Source organism: Pantherophis guttatus, chromosome 1, assembly GCF_059756535.1.
Source record: "Pantherophis guttatus breed Tessera chromosome 1, ASM5975653v1, whole genome shotgun sequence".
Taxonomy (NCBI): Eukaryota; Metazoa; Chordata; class Lepidosauria; order Squamata; family Colubridae; genus Pantherophis; species Pantherophis guttatus.
In genome coordinates, this window is record NC_142063.1 from 288,983,282 (window position 1) to 289,002,945 (window position 19,664).

General features: G+C 36.7%; 1 protein-coding gene and 1 pseudogene across 6 annotated transcripts in view; both read left to right on the forward strand.

The window, feature by feature from the left end:
- DAAM2 (dishevelled associated activator of morphogenesis 2) overlaps positions 1-19,664 on the forward strand; it is a 210,778-nt gene that overhangs the window by 187,488 nt on the left and 3,626 nt on the right. For all 6 annotated transcript variants that reach the window (XM_034428014.3, XM_087883100.1, XM_034428012.3 and 3 more), the window contains 5 exons: positions 23-191; positions 1,725-1,832; positions 4,760-4,820; positions 10,562-10,693; positions 19,129-19,299. In XM_034428014.3, the coding sequence (XP_034283905.2) occupies positions 23-191; positions 1,725-1,832; positions 4,760-4,820; positions 10,562-10,693; positions 19,129-19,299 (641 nt within the window). The remainder of the gene's footprint in view (positions 1-22; positions 192-1,724; positions 1,833-4,759; positions 4,821-10,561; positions 10,694-19,128; positions 19,300-19,664) is intronic.
- Positions 1,839-1,957, forward strand: LOC117672134 (U2 spliceosomal RNA; annotated as a pseudogene).

Below are 19,664 nucleotides of genomic sequence, written 5' to 3' on the forward strand. Positions count from 1 at the left end.
GGGCCCTTCTTGTCTTTTTCAGCTATTCTCCTGGCTTCCAGAGAGCTCATCCGCAGCAAGCGCCTGAAGCAGCTTTTGGAGGTCGTGTTGGCCTTTGGCAATTACATGAACAAGGGACAAAGAGGAAATGCATATGGCTTTAAGGTTTCCAGCCTGAATAAGATTGCGGACACCAAATCTAGCATAGATAAGTAGGTTCACTTACTAATGATAAATCTTCAATACTGTACTTCAGTAAAAAAAAAAAAAAGTTTCAAGGGAGTTTTCATAATACAAAAGACAATTAAAATACATCTTATTAATTTTGTACATCATATCTGAGTATGCATATCTGAAAAAGATTTTACATTAAAAGTGGTTACAGTCCATATAATTAATTTTGGTGCAAGCTTGAAACAGAGAAAACAGCTTTGTACCAAAAGGATATTTCTGCTAGTCTTGAAAATAACAATAGTTACTCTAGGTAGAATTAAAAGACAGCAATGTTTTTAAAACTGAAAAAAAAAATCTCTGCAAGGATAAAATTATTTAATGGTATGCAGACAATTTCAAGCTGAATTTTTTTAGCACACTCGGAATTTTTTTTAAAAAAAACCCAATTCATCTTCAGGGGATGGTAAAATATTTCAAATCTAAGAGGCAGAGTACTGGTATTTTTCTTTGTATAAATAGCCAGAAATTTCTTTCGAAACTGTCTTTGCTGCTACACCAAACTAGTGACAGTTCATGATCTCTGTAGCTGTTTTACAGTGCCTTCTATCCAATGACACTTGACACAAGAAATGTTTTGTTTTTTATTTTGAGAGCATCCATAAATCTATGTGCCATCCTTCCATATCACTAGGAGTGAACTTATTGGGGTTTTTTTTTTTTTTTTGCAGTACAAAAATGGTTACTTTAAAAGAACAAAGGAAATCAGCTTCTCTAGAAGGCTATTAGGAATGATAATTTTTCTAAGCCAAATTGTCAGCACCCCTTTCCTGCTCTTCCAAATTGTTCCACTTTCACAGCCGGGGAACGGGGTTCAGAAGATAGGAACTTCCATCCCCAAATTAAAAACGTATCAGGGACCTGAACAAATGCAAGACTCTTCGTTTGGGAATTAGATGCACAAACAAAACAATATAGCCTTTGAATAAGTCTTCTTGGAGGCTTGGGGTGTTTTGCTGGGAGACCTCTGTACTTTGTACAGTGTTGCTTCTGTTGTTGAGTCATTTGCAAATAATCACTTGAGACTTCAGGGCAGAGGTGGGAACATCTAGTCCACCAGATGTTGTTGCAATGCAGCTCCCAGAATGTCAAGGGTGCTGGCAGTCATCATACACATCACATTTGAAGACAAAACATTCTTCACTCTTACTTTTTAGCACAAAAGATATGAAATATTAAATGAATAAAAGCATTTACATGGCTGCCTGGTCAGATAAAGTGACTCGGGTGGTGTACAAAAAGGGAAGAGAAATCAAACCAAGAAAGAAACAATACTTACCATTAAACCCTATCAAAACAATAAAATGGCAAGCAGAGTTAAAATATACTGTAGCTCCTCAGATTGAGGTCTCTACTCGGCCTGACCCAAAAGCCTGAGGAAGTAGCTATTACATCAATTTTATATTAAAAATATGGATGTTAGACTAAGAATTTGATTTCATTTTAAGGTTTTCAGATATAATTACCCTTACCCTGATTTTGTTTCCTGTCTCTTTCATACCCATTTCCCTTAGGAATATTACCTTATTACATTACTTAATAATGATCTTTGAAAAGAATTACCTAGATGTGCTTGACGTACAGTCTGAACTGCAACATCTTCCAGAAGCAGCAAAAGTCAAGTAAGTATCATTTCTTGCCATTTGGCTAAAATCAAGTGTATTATCTGTTCTTACCAGCTTAATAGCTGATATGGTCTCATTGCACGCTGCCAAGAATTATTCTGTGAGATATAGGTTGACCCTAAATTTGACCAGCCATCTCACTCACAGAGCGACTCTAAGCGGTGTATAATGAGAACATATCAGATATGAAACTGATATTTTATAAATAAATAAAGTGGTGCTGCTGCTAAAGTAACAGTGGGTGGTTATGTTGAGATGTGTTTATGGTCTGTAGATCAGCATTCTTTGTAAAGGGGGCATACAGAAGCAGATATCATAGTTATCAGTCGGAATTATAATGGACTTTAGAAAATCTTTCTCAGATTGAAGCGCTGGAGATCTGACCACAAGAGTCTTCAACTTTTAATCAGTGAATACTTCTATAATTCACTCAATTAATGTTGAATAATATTCTTGAGTATTACTGAGAATAAATGTTCTATTTCAGAGTATGTTGTTCTAAGCAGGCAATGATCTAACACAAGTGCCTAGGATGAGATGGGCCATAACAATTTGATTGGCAATACATTAATTCATAGATCAACATTGAATAGTTAAATATGTAATAAGTATTAATATTCTTGGTAGCCCATGCATTGCAAATAAAGAGAGCATATTTTACTTGATTTTTTAAAAATGTGAGAATATCCCATAGTGTCATGTAAATAATATCAAAATTGCATATCCATCTCAATATCTTTTAAATATGTTGTGTAGTTTTTAATGCTCAAAATATAGCAGAATTGTGAAACAAAGAAGAACCAAAGCCTTATGATAATATCAGAGCATTCCCACAATAACTTTAGTAACTTTTGATCACTTGGATTCTGTAGAAAACAAAATATATGACCATTGATAAATCTGAAAGTCAGGAATTTTTTTTTATATATATATAAAAGTAAAACAGCAATCAGTTACATCAGTAAAGGATACCTTACATTTTGTAAATTCCTATTCCAATAATCCTTTTTCACTTAAAGATATTATTTGATTCACAGTGTGGCTCTATACAATTGTATCTGAAAGTAAATGTTAGAGATTTGAAAGTCAATAAATCCTAGTGCTTTCAGAAGGACTAAAGAACATTAAGAGAACTGTACTATTTGCTGATTGCCTTGCTTTGAAGCATGTTAATGTTTTGAATTGATCTTATTTCATACACAGCTCTGGTTTTAGCTAATGCATCAGTTGGGTATCCGATATACAATGTTCATATTCAAAGCATTAATTTGATTTCATTTTATATGCTAATGTGTAATCTTTCCACTTCTAGAAAAAGATTTATTGATCAAAATGTATTAAGTTAGCAAGCACAAAGAAGCAGCATAATATAACCTAGATACAGTATAATTAAATCAGGAAAAATATCAAAAGGTTTTCACCTATCACAAAAATATGTTAAGATCCAGTAGGCAGATAGGTACATTATGGATAAAAAACATTTCTACCACAATTCCTATTACAAGTCTGGGGGTGGGGGAAGTGGGGCATACCAAAAAGTAGCCAGTATTAACTCCAAGTAGTATTTGTCTAGGGAAAAATATCTATAATAGGTACTGAAGGTTGTTTTATTAATTTCCTGAAGTTTATAGGATGGCCAACAGTATCTTCTATTCTTATTTTATCCACTTATTTTTTCTATTCAAAATTCTAACATATACTAACAACAGTGCTGGACTTTTTAAAGAGGAGAAGTTTAATAGAATAACAGAGTTGGAAGGGACCTTGTATTTCTTCTAGTCCAACTCCCTGCTCAAGCAGGAGACCCAATACCATTTTATTTTAGACAAGTGGTTGTCCAATCTCTTCTTAAAAACCTCTAGTGTTGGAGCACCCACAATTTCTGAAGGCAAGTCTTTTGACTGATCAATCGTTCTGTCAGGAAATTTCTCCCCAGGGCTTTCATTCTAAGATTCAGTGTAACTTCCATTCATTCTCCAGAACAAACTTTTGCACGTTGAAATCTGCCCTCAAAGTCTAACCAATCTAGCCTATTTTGATCAGTTATGTGTCTTAAATGGGATACTTGATTATGTTGATTTTAACATAATTGGAAGAAATTAAAGATTAAAAAAATACTTGAAGCAGAGTCTAGAAACAGTAGGGAAACTGTAAAGCTGATGAAAGTATTTGCTGTCTGGTCTCAATCCAGACATGGTTGAATGTTACTGACAGCATGCTTTAAAAAAAAAAAAAAAACGAATAAGCAGGCAGCAACTTTAATGAAATGCCCATTAAAGCAACTGTATCTTTTTAGACTCGTGCAGAAGGCTAAAAATGTACAGCTGTTTTAAAGAAATGCTGTTCCTATCCTTTGCATTTGGAAACATCACTTTCAAATCATTTTCAGAGCATGCATAGCCCTAAAAATAGTTGTTGGTATAAGGAGTATTTATTATCTCAGTCAGATGGGTCTCCTGGAGCTATCTTCTTTTTGTCATTAGCAATTAATAACATTTCTACCATGCCTTTCCACAATAGGTGCTTAGAGTGACTGGCAACATAGTTATTTTTATTTTTAGAAATTAATCAACATGGAATCAACCAAATAACACCAAGTAAAAGCAAACAAGAACTGCTGTACTTCATTTAAACTGGCCAGATGAAAAGACTTAGTTGTGGTCAGAGTTTTGGTAGCTCTTTGTTGCAGCTTTCTCAGGCCAAATCTCATACTTTTGAAGAATCTAAGTGTGCTCTTAAAAGCCAGTGAACAGCAGAATGGACATCTCTTTCTGTTCTAGTATCTGCTGGGGGGGGGAGCTGGTGTTGGGGGGCAAATATGATACTGAAAGGATAGATAGTTGTCTCTACTTTGAGCAGTTCCTCTACCATCCTTGTAGAATTGCACTTTTGCTTTAAACCACTCTCTCTGTGTCTCCTTGCAGCCTAGTGGAGTTGGAGAAAGAAGTTAATAACGTAAAGACTGGGTTGAAAGCTGTTGAAGCTGTAAGTATGTCATAGTTTCTAAACACACTACTTTAAAAATGTCCCACCAGGGATCTGGAGCAGAGGGTGTTTTGGTGAGAGAAGAAGGAGCTTTTCTTCCTTGTCAAGCAAAGCCTGTTTCTCTGAGACCATTCCCTACCCTTCACCCCTAGATCTCTTGCGAAAGCTGATGTGATGATATTAACAGATGTGCAGGGAAATTTGTTTGATCTGGGGCTGTGAGCAGGGGAACGGCAATTTGATCAACAGTGCTAATCCAAACGTTGAATACTTTTTTCTTCTCTCAGAGACTTTTAGTCTCTGAGCAGGTGTTAGATGTGGTCTCTGTGGACAGGTTTACACAGGCGGGGTGTAGCCTAAGTATTAAGGCATTTATTACCTGCCAGAATGATTGCCAAGTAGGGAGAGAGCAGTCAGAGCAAGTCTGAAAGGAGATAGCGACCTTGCTGTACAGCCTTCCCCAAGCCAGTGCTCTTCAGATGTATTGATCTTTTATTCCCCAGAATTACTGAGGTACTAGAATGACTGAAGTCCAACACACTTAGAGGGCCCCCCCAATGGGGGAAGGTTATCATATAGTTTTAAACCTGTTATTACATTAAGAAGTAAACACAACTGCCTACTACTCAAAGCCTTTAAGCTTTCTTTTTCCTTCATAGCAGGCATTTTGCTCTTTTAATGTCCTAACAGAACCTTATATGTGATGTAGATGCATAGATTGTAGGGAGCTATGTAAGATCAGTCCAGATACGGCTGGCATTTTTGTCTCCCTTTCTGTAGGCAAATGCTATTTTATGAATGAGCCATGGCATTTCACACCATTTCTGGCTTTTCTCTATTTCTTCCATACAGTTGTGTAGAAAAAAAATTCCATTGTAATTTGTTTTTAAAATAAGGGTTTGGAACAGTGCAACCTTTTCTTTTAGGGAGTAGTTCAGGCTTTGAATAGTCTTTCTATTTTCTGGATTAGTTGCACAGGCTCTGGGGTAATTTCTGTGGGATCACACTGAACTCATAAGGAAAGGAGCCAGCCAGCTTTTGCAAACAGAAAGACTTAGTCATACAAGATTCTTCAGGGTATTGCAAATGCATGAACTAGGATTGGGAGTTACAGCCAGTAACATCTTCTTTCTCATTTTATCTGTCATGGGCCTTCTGTGTGGCCTTCCTTTAGTCATGCTTCTTGCCTGTGACTTGAGACTGCTGGATTAGTTTACAATATCGAACAGCTTCTTAAGATTAAATATTTGCAACTGGTTGAGAGCATTTTAGAGATTTATCATTTCATCCATTTTCTCTTACTGAATTACTTGACTGCAAATATCATTTTTCAGTAATTTCCTTAAGATGCAGTTCTTTGGAGTTAGAACAATGAAATGTTAATGCCAACATTTAGTCAATGTTTACTGCATGTTTCATTTGCAAGGAATGAGTCTAACACAGGATTGTAAACTATATTAGTTACCATATAATGGGTGAAGAAGCCATTGATGGTGCTCTGTATTAGCAGACATAGGATATATTCAAAGAACAGAATAACACTTTTTTCTTGGAGCTATAAATACCATGCTCCCCTTGTAAGGTTATTTAGGAACAATGGGTATATGGGAACAGTTATATTGAATTAAATCATTTATATTTGCTGCTACTCTGTTTATCTACAAATAGCATTTTAATCCTTACTGTTAGACAAAGAGATATTTGGCAGTTTTTTTTGATCATATAATTGAGGACTAGGCTAGATGAGAGGACTGACCTTTCACTTAGATTAGTCGTCACTTGCAAAAAAAAAATGGCTAAAGACCTCTTTGTTGAACAATAAGGTTTAAAATGTCTATCTGCAAGTACACTGGAAATGGCATCAATTCCTTGGTTCTCTTGAAGGATAATAAACCTTACAGTATCACAGATCAGGGATTTATTTCCAAGCATCTTTAGTCCTGTTAGATTCAAACTTCTTTTTAATTTACGTTCAGAGTAGATTTTGGAATTCATTCCAAATTCTACTGCCAAGTTTAAATAATACCCTTTGCCTTCTTGTTGCTCTTCATACTACACACCCTTGACTCATAAACCCCCACAAAAGGTATTTGCATGGGAGATGCAGGCATCACTCCTTCCAATATGGGGGGGGGAACCAATTCTAGCAGATATTAAAAAGTACCTCCAATTCATTAAATGCTTCTCAATGTGTGTTTTTAATATGCATTTTAAAGCCAAATATTATAGGAAGTCAAGCAGTGGCAAACAGGTGGTCAGTTTGTTTGCTAATCCTGAGACGGTAGTTCTCAAACACTAGGTGTACAGCTTGACAAATTCTCTTTGTTAGGCCCATCTTCCAGAACAGGCAGAATTTTTAATTTAATAAGAAAGATCTTTGTGTCCCAGCAACTCCGTGATGGCTATTTCATAAAAGCAAGAGATAGCAATATGCAATTCTTGAATGGCAAACCGCTTATTCTCAACTTAGCCAGTGTCCTTGAGGTACCTTCTCCTTTTTCTTCTTCTTAGCCAAGCATTTTATCCCATTCATGTACCACTTCTTTTCCCTCCCATGTCACTTTATGATTATTATAAAACTTGGCAGCTAACATCTTCCAGTGTAGCTCATTCATTTCACTCTTTTGGAGGTATGTAAAAACGTAGCACTGTAACAACAATAGAAGGCCGTTGTTGGGAGGAGACGACAGGAAAAAGGGAAAAAAAGGCGCAACTGTTGACTGCATTCCAACATGTTCTCACCACAGTCCTGGCACTGACAGTGGAGAGGGTTCTTCAAGGCCCCTTCTTACAAACATCAGACTAAAAATAGGTTTACAGTCAGCTGCTCACAGAGGCACTTTGTAATCCGTCGCTTCCCAGGGCTGGCAGCACCATTTGAAAATGAGATGTGAGCCTAGCTTTGAGAAACTTCGCAGACTACAGCCAGCAAAGCAAAGTAAATCAAAATGGAAATCTGTAAACCCTCACTTCTCTTTATGAGGATTGCTGCCAAGGCATCAGCTCTCCTGCCAATGGCATTTGTAACTTTTATGGGATTGACTTCACTGTAAAACCGTTCAGACAAACAGTAGAAAGTAGGATTTTTAAACACATGTCTTAAGTTGGGCGCTGTCTATAGCAATGCAGTGTTGGTTTCTAAGCTTTTCCTCCAGGCAAAGGATAAAATAAAGAACATCCTAACCAATGCTCTCCAAAAGTGCTTATTCCAGTTAAAACAGAGAACAGTAAATAAGCCATTATTGTAACAAAGCCATTAGTGTTAATGCCTTATCAAAGGAGTTTGCTACCTCAGTTTAGAGGAAAAGAACAGGGGAGTAGGTAAAAAGAAGAAATGCATAATAAATGCCAAACAAAATACAATTGTAGTGTTGGGGAAGGAAGTCCTGTTGCTTTGATAAAGATGTGCTAATGGATCCAAAGTCAAGCTCCAGGATTTGTTAGAAGTGAGATAGGCATGTGTTTTAATACTCATTGTTAGTCAAAGTAGGCAATAATGAATTAGATGGACTGAGTTGTTAAAGGAATAAGGCAACTTTATCTAATTCTACAATTTTCTGGATTTCCTGCCTTACATATAATCAGATTCTTCACTTCATTCTTCATGAAATCAGATTCTTAATGCTTTCTTATAAATCCATTTTTCTCTAGGATGATACACAAAGAGATCACCTTAAAACCTTGTGGGGTAAATAAAATTGCATGGTATGGATCACATCAAGTGAGATTCAACTCGGTTCTCCTTAATTTGCAGTCCTAAACTACCATTGCGTCAAATTTGAATCATGAGATCAATTTCCAGACTTCCAGCAGAGTCCTCTGGCAAAAAGATTTTCTTGAAACCTTCATTTGGGGGGGGGGATGTGACAAGAGCAGCAAATGTAATCTCAAAATAAGAAAGTTTAACCAAAATCTAATGAGTTATTATTGTAATTTGTCGGGATGGTGGTGGTAGAAAATTAATGTACTGTTCTAAGTAAGTGAAAGCTATGCAGAGGTTAGAATTTAAGTGGGTAAATTTAAGTGGTAAACTCTGCTAGGAAGCAACAGTCTTGCAAAGAAGGGATAACAACTCTGTTTGAAATTGTCCTCGACTGACCTCCTGAGGTCATTCAAAATATTTGCAAGGGTTTTTTTTTTTTAGAAATGTTCAGACATCCTGAATCATAGTAGGATAGGATCTTCTATGTTGTCAAAATTGGAAAGAAAAATATAACTACAGTATATTACGTGGTAGCAAGCCTTCTGGAGCAACTAAGATGATTAAAAGCCTGGAGACGAAAACATGGAAGAACAATGGCAGTAATTGGGTATGCTAGCCTAGAGAAAAGAAGGACTAGGGGTGATATGATAGCAATAATCCTGAAGGGCTGCCACAAAGAGAGGGTCAACTTTTTTTCCAAAGCACCAAGAGGCAAGACAAGAAACACTGGATGGAAACTAATCAAGGAGAGAAGCAACTTGGAATTAAGGAGAAGCTTCCTAACAGTGACAACAATTAACCAGTGGAGCTGCTTGCCTTCAGAAGTTGTGGGTGCTTCATCACTGGAGGTTTTTAAGAAGAGACTGGACAGCCACCTATCTGATATACTATAGAGTCTCCTGCTTGAGGATGTGGTTGGACTAGAAGACCTTCAAGGTCCTTTCCAGCTCTTTTTTAATTCTGATTGTTTTGCAATTGATTGTTAGTAGAGAATAGATTAGGATTTGCTATTACCTTATAATCGTAGCTATAATGTAATGTTCTCAAGCTGTTGGTAGTTTTTTTTGGTGATATTCTGGTCGCTCTTAATTTGAGTCTTCCCAGATGACCCTTATTTTCTTCCCTTTTTCATTGCCGTCATACATCATCCTAAATCATGATGTGATTTGCTTAATTTTAGCTTAATGTTTCGTGTAAACTCATTCCATATGGATTGCAAATCACAAAATGGTTTACTTGCAAGTACAGGCAACCCAAAGCTTGCTAGAAACTGAAAATTTGTAGTGGCAAGATGGCTAATCTTCAGAGATGCAAATATTTTTTGGTTACAAATACAAAACTACAAGTTGAAATGGATGTATTAAAATTCTAATGTACAGAACACAATCATTATGGTCTTTAAAACTGTCTGGAAATCTTTGTAAAGGACTAAGAATGTTTAATCCTGCCATTTGATAACATCATTGTGTCTCAGGCAGAGGTGGGTTTCAGCAGGTTCTGACCAGTTCTGGAGAACCGGTAGCAGAAATTTTGAGTAGTTCGGAGAACTGGTAGTATAAATTCTGAATGGCCCTGCCCCCATCTATTCTTTGCTTCCCAATTCCCAGTTGATCAGGAAGAAATGGGGATTTTGCAGTAACCTTCCCCTGGAGTGGGGTGGGAATAGAGATTTTACAGTATCCTTCCCCTGCCACACCCACCAAGCCATGCCTACCAAACCATGCCACACCCACAGAACCGGTAGTAAAAAAAATTGAAACCCACCACTGGTCTCAGGACATGCCTCTTGCAGCTTTTGAGGCAAAAAAAAAAAGTGGTCATCCACTTCTGGTTTGGTGTGATGTGTGAACTTAACCAATTGTGGTTTTCAGTAATTCTAGTTAAACCAAACTGACTTGATTTGGATATGGGAATTATTTTTACATGGGTTCAGTCGCCATTTTTCAGTGTTTCTTCCGAAGTTTAAGTGTTGTCTTTTTATATTATTGTCTGTCTTGCTAGCTACCAATTAGCTGTTCCAATCTTTTTCTTTCCTTAGGAGCTAGATTATCAGCAGAGGCGTATGCGGGAACCAGGTGATAAATTCATCCCCATCATGAGCGACTTTATCACAGTAGCCAGTTTTAGTTTTTCTGAGCTGGAAGACCTTCTGAATGATGCAAGGGATAAGGTAAGACATACTTTTATTTTTTATTTTTTTAAATCAGTATTTCAGGCAAATAGTCATTTTCACCAAGCAGCGGAATGAATAAAGCTGGACTTTCAGTTCTACAAACAACCCCTTTCAAGACATTTTTTCATTCTCCTTGTCTATTTCTAAGTCTCAGTAATTCTTAGTCACTGAGAGTGGTCGGTCATGCTTTGGACTCAGCCTTGAACTGAATTGTGGGACTTCCAAATTGGAACAGATCAAAGTGAAAACAGTCTCCATTTGCCTATGAAAAAGTGTCTCCTAAATATTTCAAAGCTGTAATTCCAAATCCCGCTTGATCCTCAATCCATTATTAACTTTCAAAAATCCATATACTAAGCACCCTTTTGCTACATATTCAAAAATATATATATTCTTAAAACTTTCAATATCAAATTTACACCATTATCTTTTAAGGAGAAGGGAACTCACCTGATGAATATCTCCAATATCTTAAACTCTCCAATATACTTTTTTTAAAAAATAAATAAAAGTGATTAAAATATAAGGCTTGCTCAAGCATAATGTCCTTAAAGGCGGTTTTGCAAGTTTGAACTTGATATAAATCCCAACTCACAACCACTTCAATCATAAAATGACTATGAAAACAACAGTTTCCATGGTCTATTCATGAGGAGCAGCTGTCCAAAGTCACATGGACAATCTCAATGATCTGAAGAGATTAGGCCAACTCAGATCCAGTATTCAGTGGTGATTCCTCTCACAAAGCTGTCTTGCTAGCTAACAAAAGCCAGCTATGGCACTTATAGGAAGTAAAATACTTATTTCCAATGAAACATTTTTATTTTAAAAAGTGTATGGTTCTGTCATTGTTTTACCTAACATGCAGACCAGTATGTAATTGTTAAAAAATAAGTTGTACATTTATTTCTTGCCCAACCCTAATTCTAGTGAAATCTAGTTTTACTGATTTTGAGGGGAATGACAATATTGCAGAGTTTCAGAACACCTGTCATAGGTTATTGAGCTAAAACTTTGATTTCATCAAACACACATATGTGACGCAGTTCAGTTAATACACTGAGTTTTTGAAAAGGGGTCTGCTGTCATATTTCAGCAACCAAAATGAATTCTACTTTTATGATTGAATATGTTATGCTTTCATGTCCTTATCTAAGCCTTCTCCACTCCTCGGGGAAGGTGGTGGTGATCCTACTAGCCAATGTAATCAAACGATCCAAGTGAACCTGTTGTAGGCTGCTTCAGATGAGTAACAAAGGATTAAAAGCAAATAATATCTGGTATATAAATTATTGGTGTGATCTGTATTGTTCTTGTTCCAAGAAAAGCAGGAACATATGCCAACTTCCTAGCATATTACCCCAATCCAAACAGGACACTTCCTTCTGAACTGCTGTGCTTCATATCCCCAAAGCCAGCTTTTAATGTAACCTAGAGAATAGAGTATTATTTGCTCCTGACTAGAAGTTGGCATTATGCCCATAAGTCCCGAGGGTGAGGAAGAAACCGATAAAGAGAAGTTACAACAGCATGAAATTGTTTGAAGAATATGTCATAATGTAAATAAGGTGTGACAATGTCAAATCTTTCCTTCTTTGCTAGTGCAATAAACATTACATTAAACAAAGTAAGTATCCCATTCCTTTTTTCTCCTTTATGTTAGCAGCTTGTCAAAAAAAGACGGAAATCCTATTACTATTATTTGGTTATTAGATTTTTCTGATGGCCAGTTATGATTTTAACTGCTTATTAAATTGCTTATTGTTTATAACCTGTGAATTTCTTAGCAAGTGATACAGGAAACTTAATTTCAGTCCCATTTTGAAGACCCCCTAATTGTCTCTCAGTGTAGCATGATTCCTTTGAACTGCACCATCACATATCATAATTAGGTACATATAAGCAGAATTAGCTACCTGTTCTCTGTCCTGCTGTTCTTGCTATGTATCATTTGATGTGTGGCTCTTATCCAGATTTGACTTATTCCAGATTGATTTAATCATCAGAACATTCTTTTTTTAGTCTGAGAAGTACCCAGAAAAGTACCCGGAAAAGTAAAAACAAGATAATTCTTTCCTTCAGGCTTACAGTTCAGAGGTCTTTCTTCATAGGTGGCAGTATTAATATGATAGCCTGGCAACCCTAATTGGGCTCAGTTTCTATGGATCTGGCCTTTGATCACTTTAGGCTACCTCATACTTTCTCTCTTCCTGAAAGTTCTTCCCGAGCCATTTTAATCCCACCACAATTCAGTGGTGACTAAAATTGTTAGCATTTTCCTCTCTTTTAAGGGAAGTATGATGTGATAGTATGACCAGTTCACTTTAATGGTTCATACATTCCTGTACCTACATGCTGTTCTTGGTAGGAATATTTTTTTATCTTGGAAGGAAAAAAGAGATGGGAGCTAGTCTGGGCGATCCATCAAACAAACATTCCCCTAAAAAGACCTACCCACCAGTGGTGGGATTCAAAAAAAATTACTACCGGTTCTGTGGCCATGGCTTGGTGGGCGTGGCATGGCTTGGTGGGCGTGGCAGGGAAAGGATATTGTAAAATCTCCATTCCCACCCACTCCAGGGGAAGATTACTGCAAAATCCCCATTTCTTCCCGATCAGCTGGGACTCAGGAGACAGAAAATTGTTGGGGCGGGGCCAGTCAGAGGTGGTATTTACTGGTTCTCTGAACTACTCAAAATTTCTGCTACCGGTTCTCCAGAACTGGTCAGAACCTGCTGAATATCACCTCTGCTACCCACTCACATGGGCAAAATATTTTGTCAGCCACAAAATACATAAGAGAAGAATTAAAGACGATACAGGATATTATTATGCAGACCGAATTCTTGTCTATGTAGCAAAGATTGGGTTATGATATGTCTTAAGAAGACATATCTCAGGTGGAAAAGAGAACAAAGAAGAAATAGACAAATAAGACAAACAATTTCTGAAAAGAAAATGAAGAAGGAGGGCAAGAAATCTGTGAATGGCAGCAGCATGCACACTTGTCATTTCTTCACGAGCTACTGTTTCTTTGCTTCTGTTCTGACAAGGTGGGTGGTTCAGTTAAGTGATAGGTTTCCAGCTTGGTTTATATCCACTGAAACATGACTACATCCTTCCACCATGAGATGAAGTCTTCAGACTCTGAGTAATTTCAGGAAATCTATGGTCCACCCAATTGTGGTCTCGGTTAATGATGCCACTACACGGGTCCCCATTTGAACCTACCAATGCAGCAGAAATAGCCAGCTGCTAAACCCAGTCCTGTTATATTGTATCCTGAGACAGGACCGAATCTTTTGCTCTCCCTGTTGTTTTAGAAAATTTTGCCTCTTCTGTGTTTTTGACATAGTTTGTCTTGTAGCGTAGCCATCACAAGGTCAGTGCAAACGTGAAAGAGGCTCTTCATTTGAAAATGAGGAAATAGAAATGTTATAAAAATAAAATAACCATTGTATTATATCTGGTTTTAGTCAGAATTAAATGGGGTTTTTTTTTTATCTTAAAGAAGCAAGTATGCTATTTCAAGCTGTCAAACATCTGTCTTTTAGCTTTGGGCTAATATAGTATTAACTTGAACCCTAGTATACGTAGGGCTTTGCTTCCCAGATCCTTCACTTTTTGTTTGGTTTTTCTTCATTAAAAGAGCCTTTCTTCTTGATTTTTTTTTTTTAAATCTATTTATTTCTGGACCGCTTAGCCGGTAGGACTAAAATATATAAGTGGCAAGCCAAAAGGAACAGGGAAGGACAGGAGGCAAAGTGTACAGACTCTCAAAAAGGCCTGGCTTTAGTGGGAATGTTACCTGTTGACTGAATTGAGTTTCCAAAGTAACCAGGAAGAAGGAGATCATCGTTAAGCTAGAAATCTTCCTCGCCAGATTTCATATGCCTTGGGATCCACTTTTGAGCCATAACCTGTATATGTTTCTTTTTAGTACATTACAGATGGATGTACAGTCTTTTTTTTTTTTTTACTTCTAACTACAACCTGAAATCTACATCTGAATGGACAGTGTGGACTTTCAGCTTTCCATGCTCCACAGAGTCCTTTTAATGAACATTGTTTTAACCTACCTGATAATGTGGTCATTTCTGCTGCTTTTTCCTATGAAACAGGAACCTCTTGTGTTGAACTATAGTGAACTTTAATAATACCCATAGAAGAAGGGGGAAATACATTTATTTGACACTCGAAGGACTGTCCCATGTAGTGCAGTAGCTTTATGGATGTCAAGACCATTTTTTATAACAAAACATATAACATAAAATAGTTATATAATATAAAAGTTTTCTATTTATCTGTGCCGATTCAGCTTAAGGACAGTCTTTCCTATTGCTAATGTCTTTCCAACATATTGTGCAATTTGTTTTCTGGAGTTGTATGGATTAAGATAGTAGTGAGTTATTTTAATCCAAAACAGGATTTAATCATACTGGGGAAGGAAAATCGAGTTCCTGTTTCTGCTAAATTAATTAAAAAGTATTTGCACAGCAAAGCCAATCTTTTCTGGAAGTGGCTGAGTATAGATTTGCCAACATAATACTCTCAATAAGAGAAGTCTAATACTAATTACTATAACATGTCCAATCATTTATCACTCCCTAATGTCTTTTCATAGCATGCACACATCTATTGTGCTTGAAGGAGCTTATTTTGAGTTTTGGAAGAGTGCATAGCTTTTACTCCTCCTCAAATACTGAGCTGCATGTGGACCTAGGATCTGAAATCTTCTATCTCCAAGAGAATCTAAGCTTTTTCTTAGAATTATTTTTTTATATATATTTCTATTTTCAATATATCAGATGCATTTCTATGTGTTCAAACTTCTCCAAACTCTGTGGAATCTCAGTTGGTGAAGTTGTATTATCTACACCAGAGAAACATTTGCAACCAGCAAGTAAAGATGGAGGCAAGACTATACACTGTAGAACCCACAATATTGTTCTATTTGAGTTTTGCAACAGAACATGAAGTATGATTTTTATGAATGGAAATGGTACTTAACACAAAGATTGGTTAGTAGGCTAATAAAGAAGTGTTACAGTGGAAGCACAACTCTTTCTGTATGTGAATCTGGCAATATAAATGCCAAGGCCTAAATGGTAGGGTAGTATATTTTTAAAAATGCATTGTTTAAAACAGGGATGGAAAAATGTCTTGCTCCTAGGGCACACTGAAAGCTTTCAATCATCAGTAGATGAAAGACGGATTAGTTCCCCTATGAATTTTGAAAACTGGACGAGCCAAACATTATTTGCACATAAAACCCAGACCATCATATTCTCTTACATATTGGCTCCTCTCCCCACAATATCTTCTCTTGGCTGAGTATGAAGGTCTGAGAAGGCATTGGTTGAGTATGAAGGTCTGAGAAGGCATTCTGAGCATTGTTCAGCTAGATACATTTGGAAATTGTGCAGCTATTAATCCTACTTGTGCATGTGCTCCCTTTAAGAGTGCCAATGTGATAAATCGCTTCACTTTTTTTCAATTGAAAGCTAAGGTACATGGCCAAAGCAGCGTGATTACAACATGGGTTAGATCCATAAGATTGCAGATCATTGGACAGCTTTGGTGTGATTGATTGAAGAATCCAATCAGTGCAATCCATTTTCATTTATTTAATGCACAAATTTCAGCCCATCTGTGGTATAAAACATTTTTATCGTGATATTGTCAATGAGCATTGACTACTCATCTGTGCATGTGTCAAAATAACTTTGACACAAGAACCCAATCAGTGCACACTGCTACATGAAACTATTGTCTTCCTTTTGGATTTTCCAATGCATGATCCAAGACAACTGAATTCAAACATTCTGGGAAGTATTGTGCTTGCAATAACCATTTAATTGTTAGAACCGCTAATCAGAGAATCCTCTGCAACACATACACACACACACAATACTTAAGCAAGAAGAAAGATGGGAATGCATGAACTTAAAAAAAAACAAATTATTGCAAATAATGCATTTTTCAACTGAAAGGTTTTTAAAATTTTGTCATTCTTTTTCTTTACCACCTCAAATAACAGTTCTGCCATCTGGCACATTTTCCATAATTTTGTTTTCCTTCTGGTCTGAGAAGACCTCTTCCCCGATTTTTCCCCCTAAACTTCCTTTTGCAATGGCATTTCTGCAGCTGCTTAGTTTCATTGGCAGGGGTAGCAGTGATTGAGTGCTGCTGTTCCTCTTTCTACCTCTGTTGAAACAACTTTACAAAATGAACAACTGCCTAAATTATTTGCTTTGGCAAAAAGACAAATTGACTGGAAAGTTTGGTGGTAGGAGGACTGCTGGCACTGAAGTCTGCAGGCCTATTATGTCGTAAGATGAAGGAGAAAAAATTATTTATTTTAACAAAAATACATTTGTTTCTCTTAGGTTACAGAGAGTAAAGGGGTATGTCATTCACATTACCAGGCTATACAGTTGTGGGTCAGGGCTTGATGCCATTCCTAAAGGGTTTTTATTGGGTACTGGGGAAATGAAATCATTGTAGTGAAAAATCAGGCAAAGATATAGAGAACAGTATGGAGATCAACCAAGAAGCATGGATGCAGAAAGACTGTATTATTGTATCCAGAGGTGAACAACAACTGGGAAATTATTTTGGGATTGGTAGGGTTAACAGAAATGAATTAACAAAAAAAAGAATGTAATAGGCCCTACAGAACTGAATTGTAGTAGAAAGAAAAAGTATTCCTAACCCCAGTGTTGATAGAACCTGCCAGTGAGTGATTTCATCATAAAAGCCATTGAAGATCTAATAGAATTTGTAAGATAGGCTTTCTTTCTTAGCTTACATTGGAAGATCACTAAACACATCATTTATGTAGACTCGGTGCCAGGCAGAGGTCAACATTCAAACTGTTAAAGATTTAAAGGTATATATTATCCATGAGTAATCACCCATTTAATAGCATTTCTTCAAAAAAAAACAGTGCTGCTAAATTACTCACTGGGCAAGTAGTCATGTAAACTGTGCCTTAATCGAGGTTTCATTTTTAAGTTTTCTTTGAATAACCATTGATTTATAATAACAAGAGGCCTATTTAATATTAGAAATTCTGAAAACTGAAGCCTGTTATTCCCTATCCAGACTCTGACAGCCTTCATTCTGTCATAGGTTTGCTCTTCCTCTCAAAGAGACAAAACAGCATGGCTGTTGATGATTGTTGGTGTGAGGCATGGAGGTTAGATTTTGGATTTGAGATTTAGGTATGAGCTATGGGTGAATTCTAAAGATCCTATAATGGCTTTGAAAGTTTGTATCTGTATCTGTAACCATGCTTCTTCATTGGGATTTAAAAGCAGTTCCAGAGTGGGGTGCTATCCAAGCTGCTAAATTCCTCATTAAGTTCCACTGATGTTGTTGATGTAGTTGTATTTTTGTAGATTCTATCCATGCCAGAAAGAAGAAAGAGTTACGTTCACCAGTCTGCATTATTGTTCGCCAGTATTCCCTGTCATTCCTTCCCAGTAAGATTAGACAAGATCTTATAATATATCTATCTTAGCATTATGTCAGAAATGACAGTTGTCAGTTTTCTATCAAGCCACTATGATCTCTTGTTTATATGGAACAATGAAGTAGGAATTAGTTTTGAGGCTTTCCTTGCCAGAGAGTTCCTGGTTTGTCCAGCTGCTCACCCACTAGAAGAACAAACAGGAATCATTGGAAAGTATGTGTGATAAGTGATTGTTTCTTGCATTGTTTCATCATTTTGTGTGATTTTGGCAGAAATTAACAAAAGTACTAAATCCTCATGATTGTCAATATTTCTTCCAGTCAAATAGAAGCCCATTCTTCATGGTCTCTCCACTTTTTGCCTAGTGCATAAAATATGTTCTGGATTATTTATGCATTCTGCTAAATCCCGGAGCTGCTCCAAAGCAGTCTAGAGGAATGCAAATTTGTCCATTTGTTTATGCTTAGCATTCAACTTTGTGAAGTATAAAATTTTTTCTGGAAACTTTTCTTAATATTTGTATTTTCCTATGCAGTTTTTTTCTGCATAGGGGAAATGCAGATTATAAATTCAGGCTTTTGTATAGGGTTTACCCAATGTGTAGACACTTAGGGATTAGGGAATATGTTTAAATTGCTAGTAGATCATAAAATTTAGCAGAGTTTGCTGAAAAGGTTCATTCCATGTTTTGGTCAGTTCCAAGACTGAAGATATAATAAATTAACATACCTGTAACAATTTGGATGGAACAAATTTCTCATTTATCCTTGTTGATACGAAACATTTCTGGTATTTAAATTTTGAATGTGTCTCTGAAATTGAAACAAAATACAAAATATACATTCTCCATGAAATTGAACACTTCCGTTAAGAGATCATAGTATTTTTTTTAATAAACATTTGCTGTATTCTTTTCCTTCTAAATGCCAAGCGTTTTTCTTCCTTCCTTTAACAGTATGCCAAAGCACTGAAGCATTTTGGAGAGAGTGAGGGAAGGATGCAGCCAGATGAATTTTTTGGCATCTTTGACACCTTCCTGCAATCCTTTACAGAAGCTAAGCAAGATCTGGAGAATATGAGGAAGAAGAAAGAAGAAGAGGAGCGCAGGGCGCGCATGGAAGTCATGGTGAGGACTCAAAATTTAGAATTTTTTAAAAGTTCTCTTTTTTTTCCCCAAAAAAACAATTTCCTGAATGTCTTGGGAAGTTAAAGGCAGTGTGAATAAAGGACGTATTTTTTTAACAGTGTAATTTTGTACATGCCAGTTCACAAGACGGCTTGCGTCATTGTTTCTCTTGGGTTCTTCGTAAACGGAGAATAACCTAATAGTTTTGCAAGGCTGAAGGAGCTAAAGAATTCCTTGCCAGTCAACATGGGAACAGATAGCAAAGCCTTCTACTCAGAAAGGAGAGGAGTTTGTTCCCAGTTCTGTGCTAGAATAAGTGATGGGGATGCAGTGGTAGGTTGCTCCTGGTTCGGTCCGGTTCTATA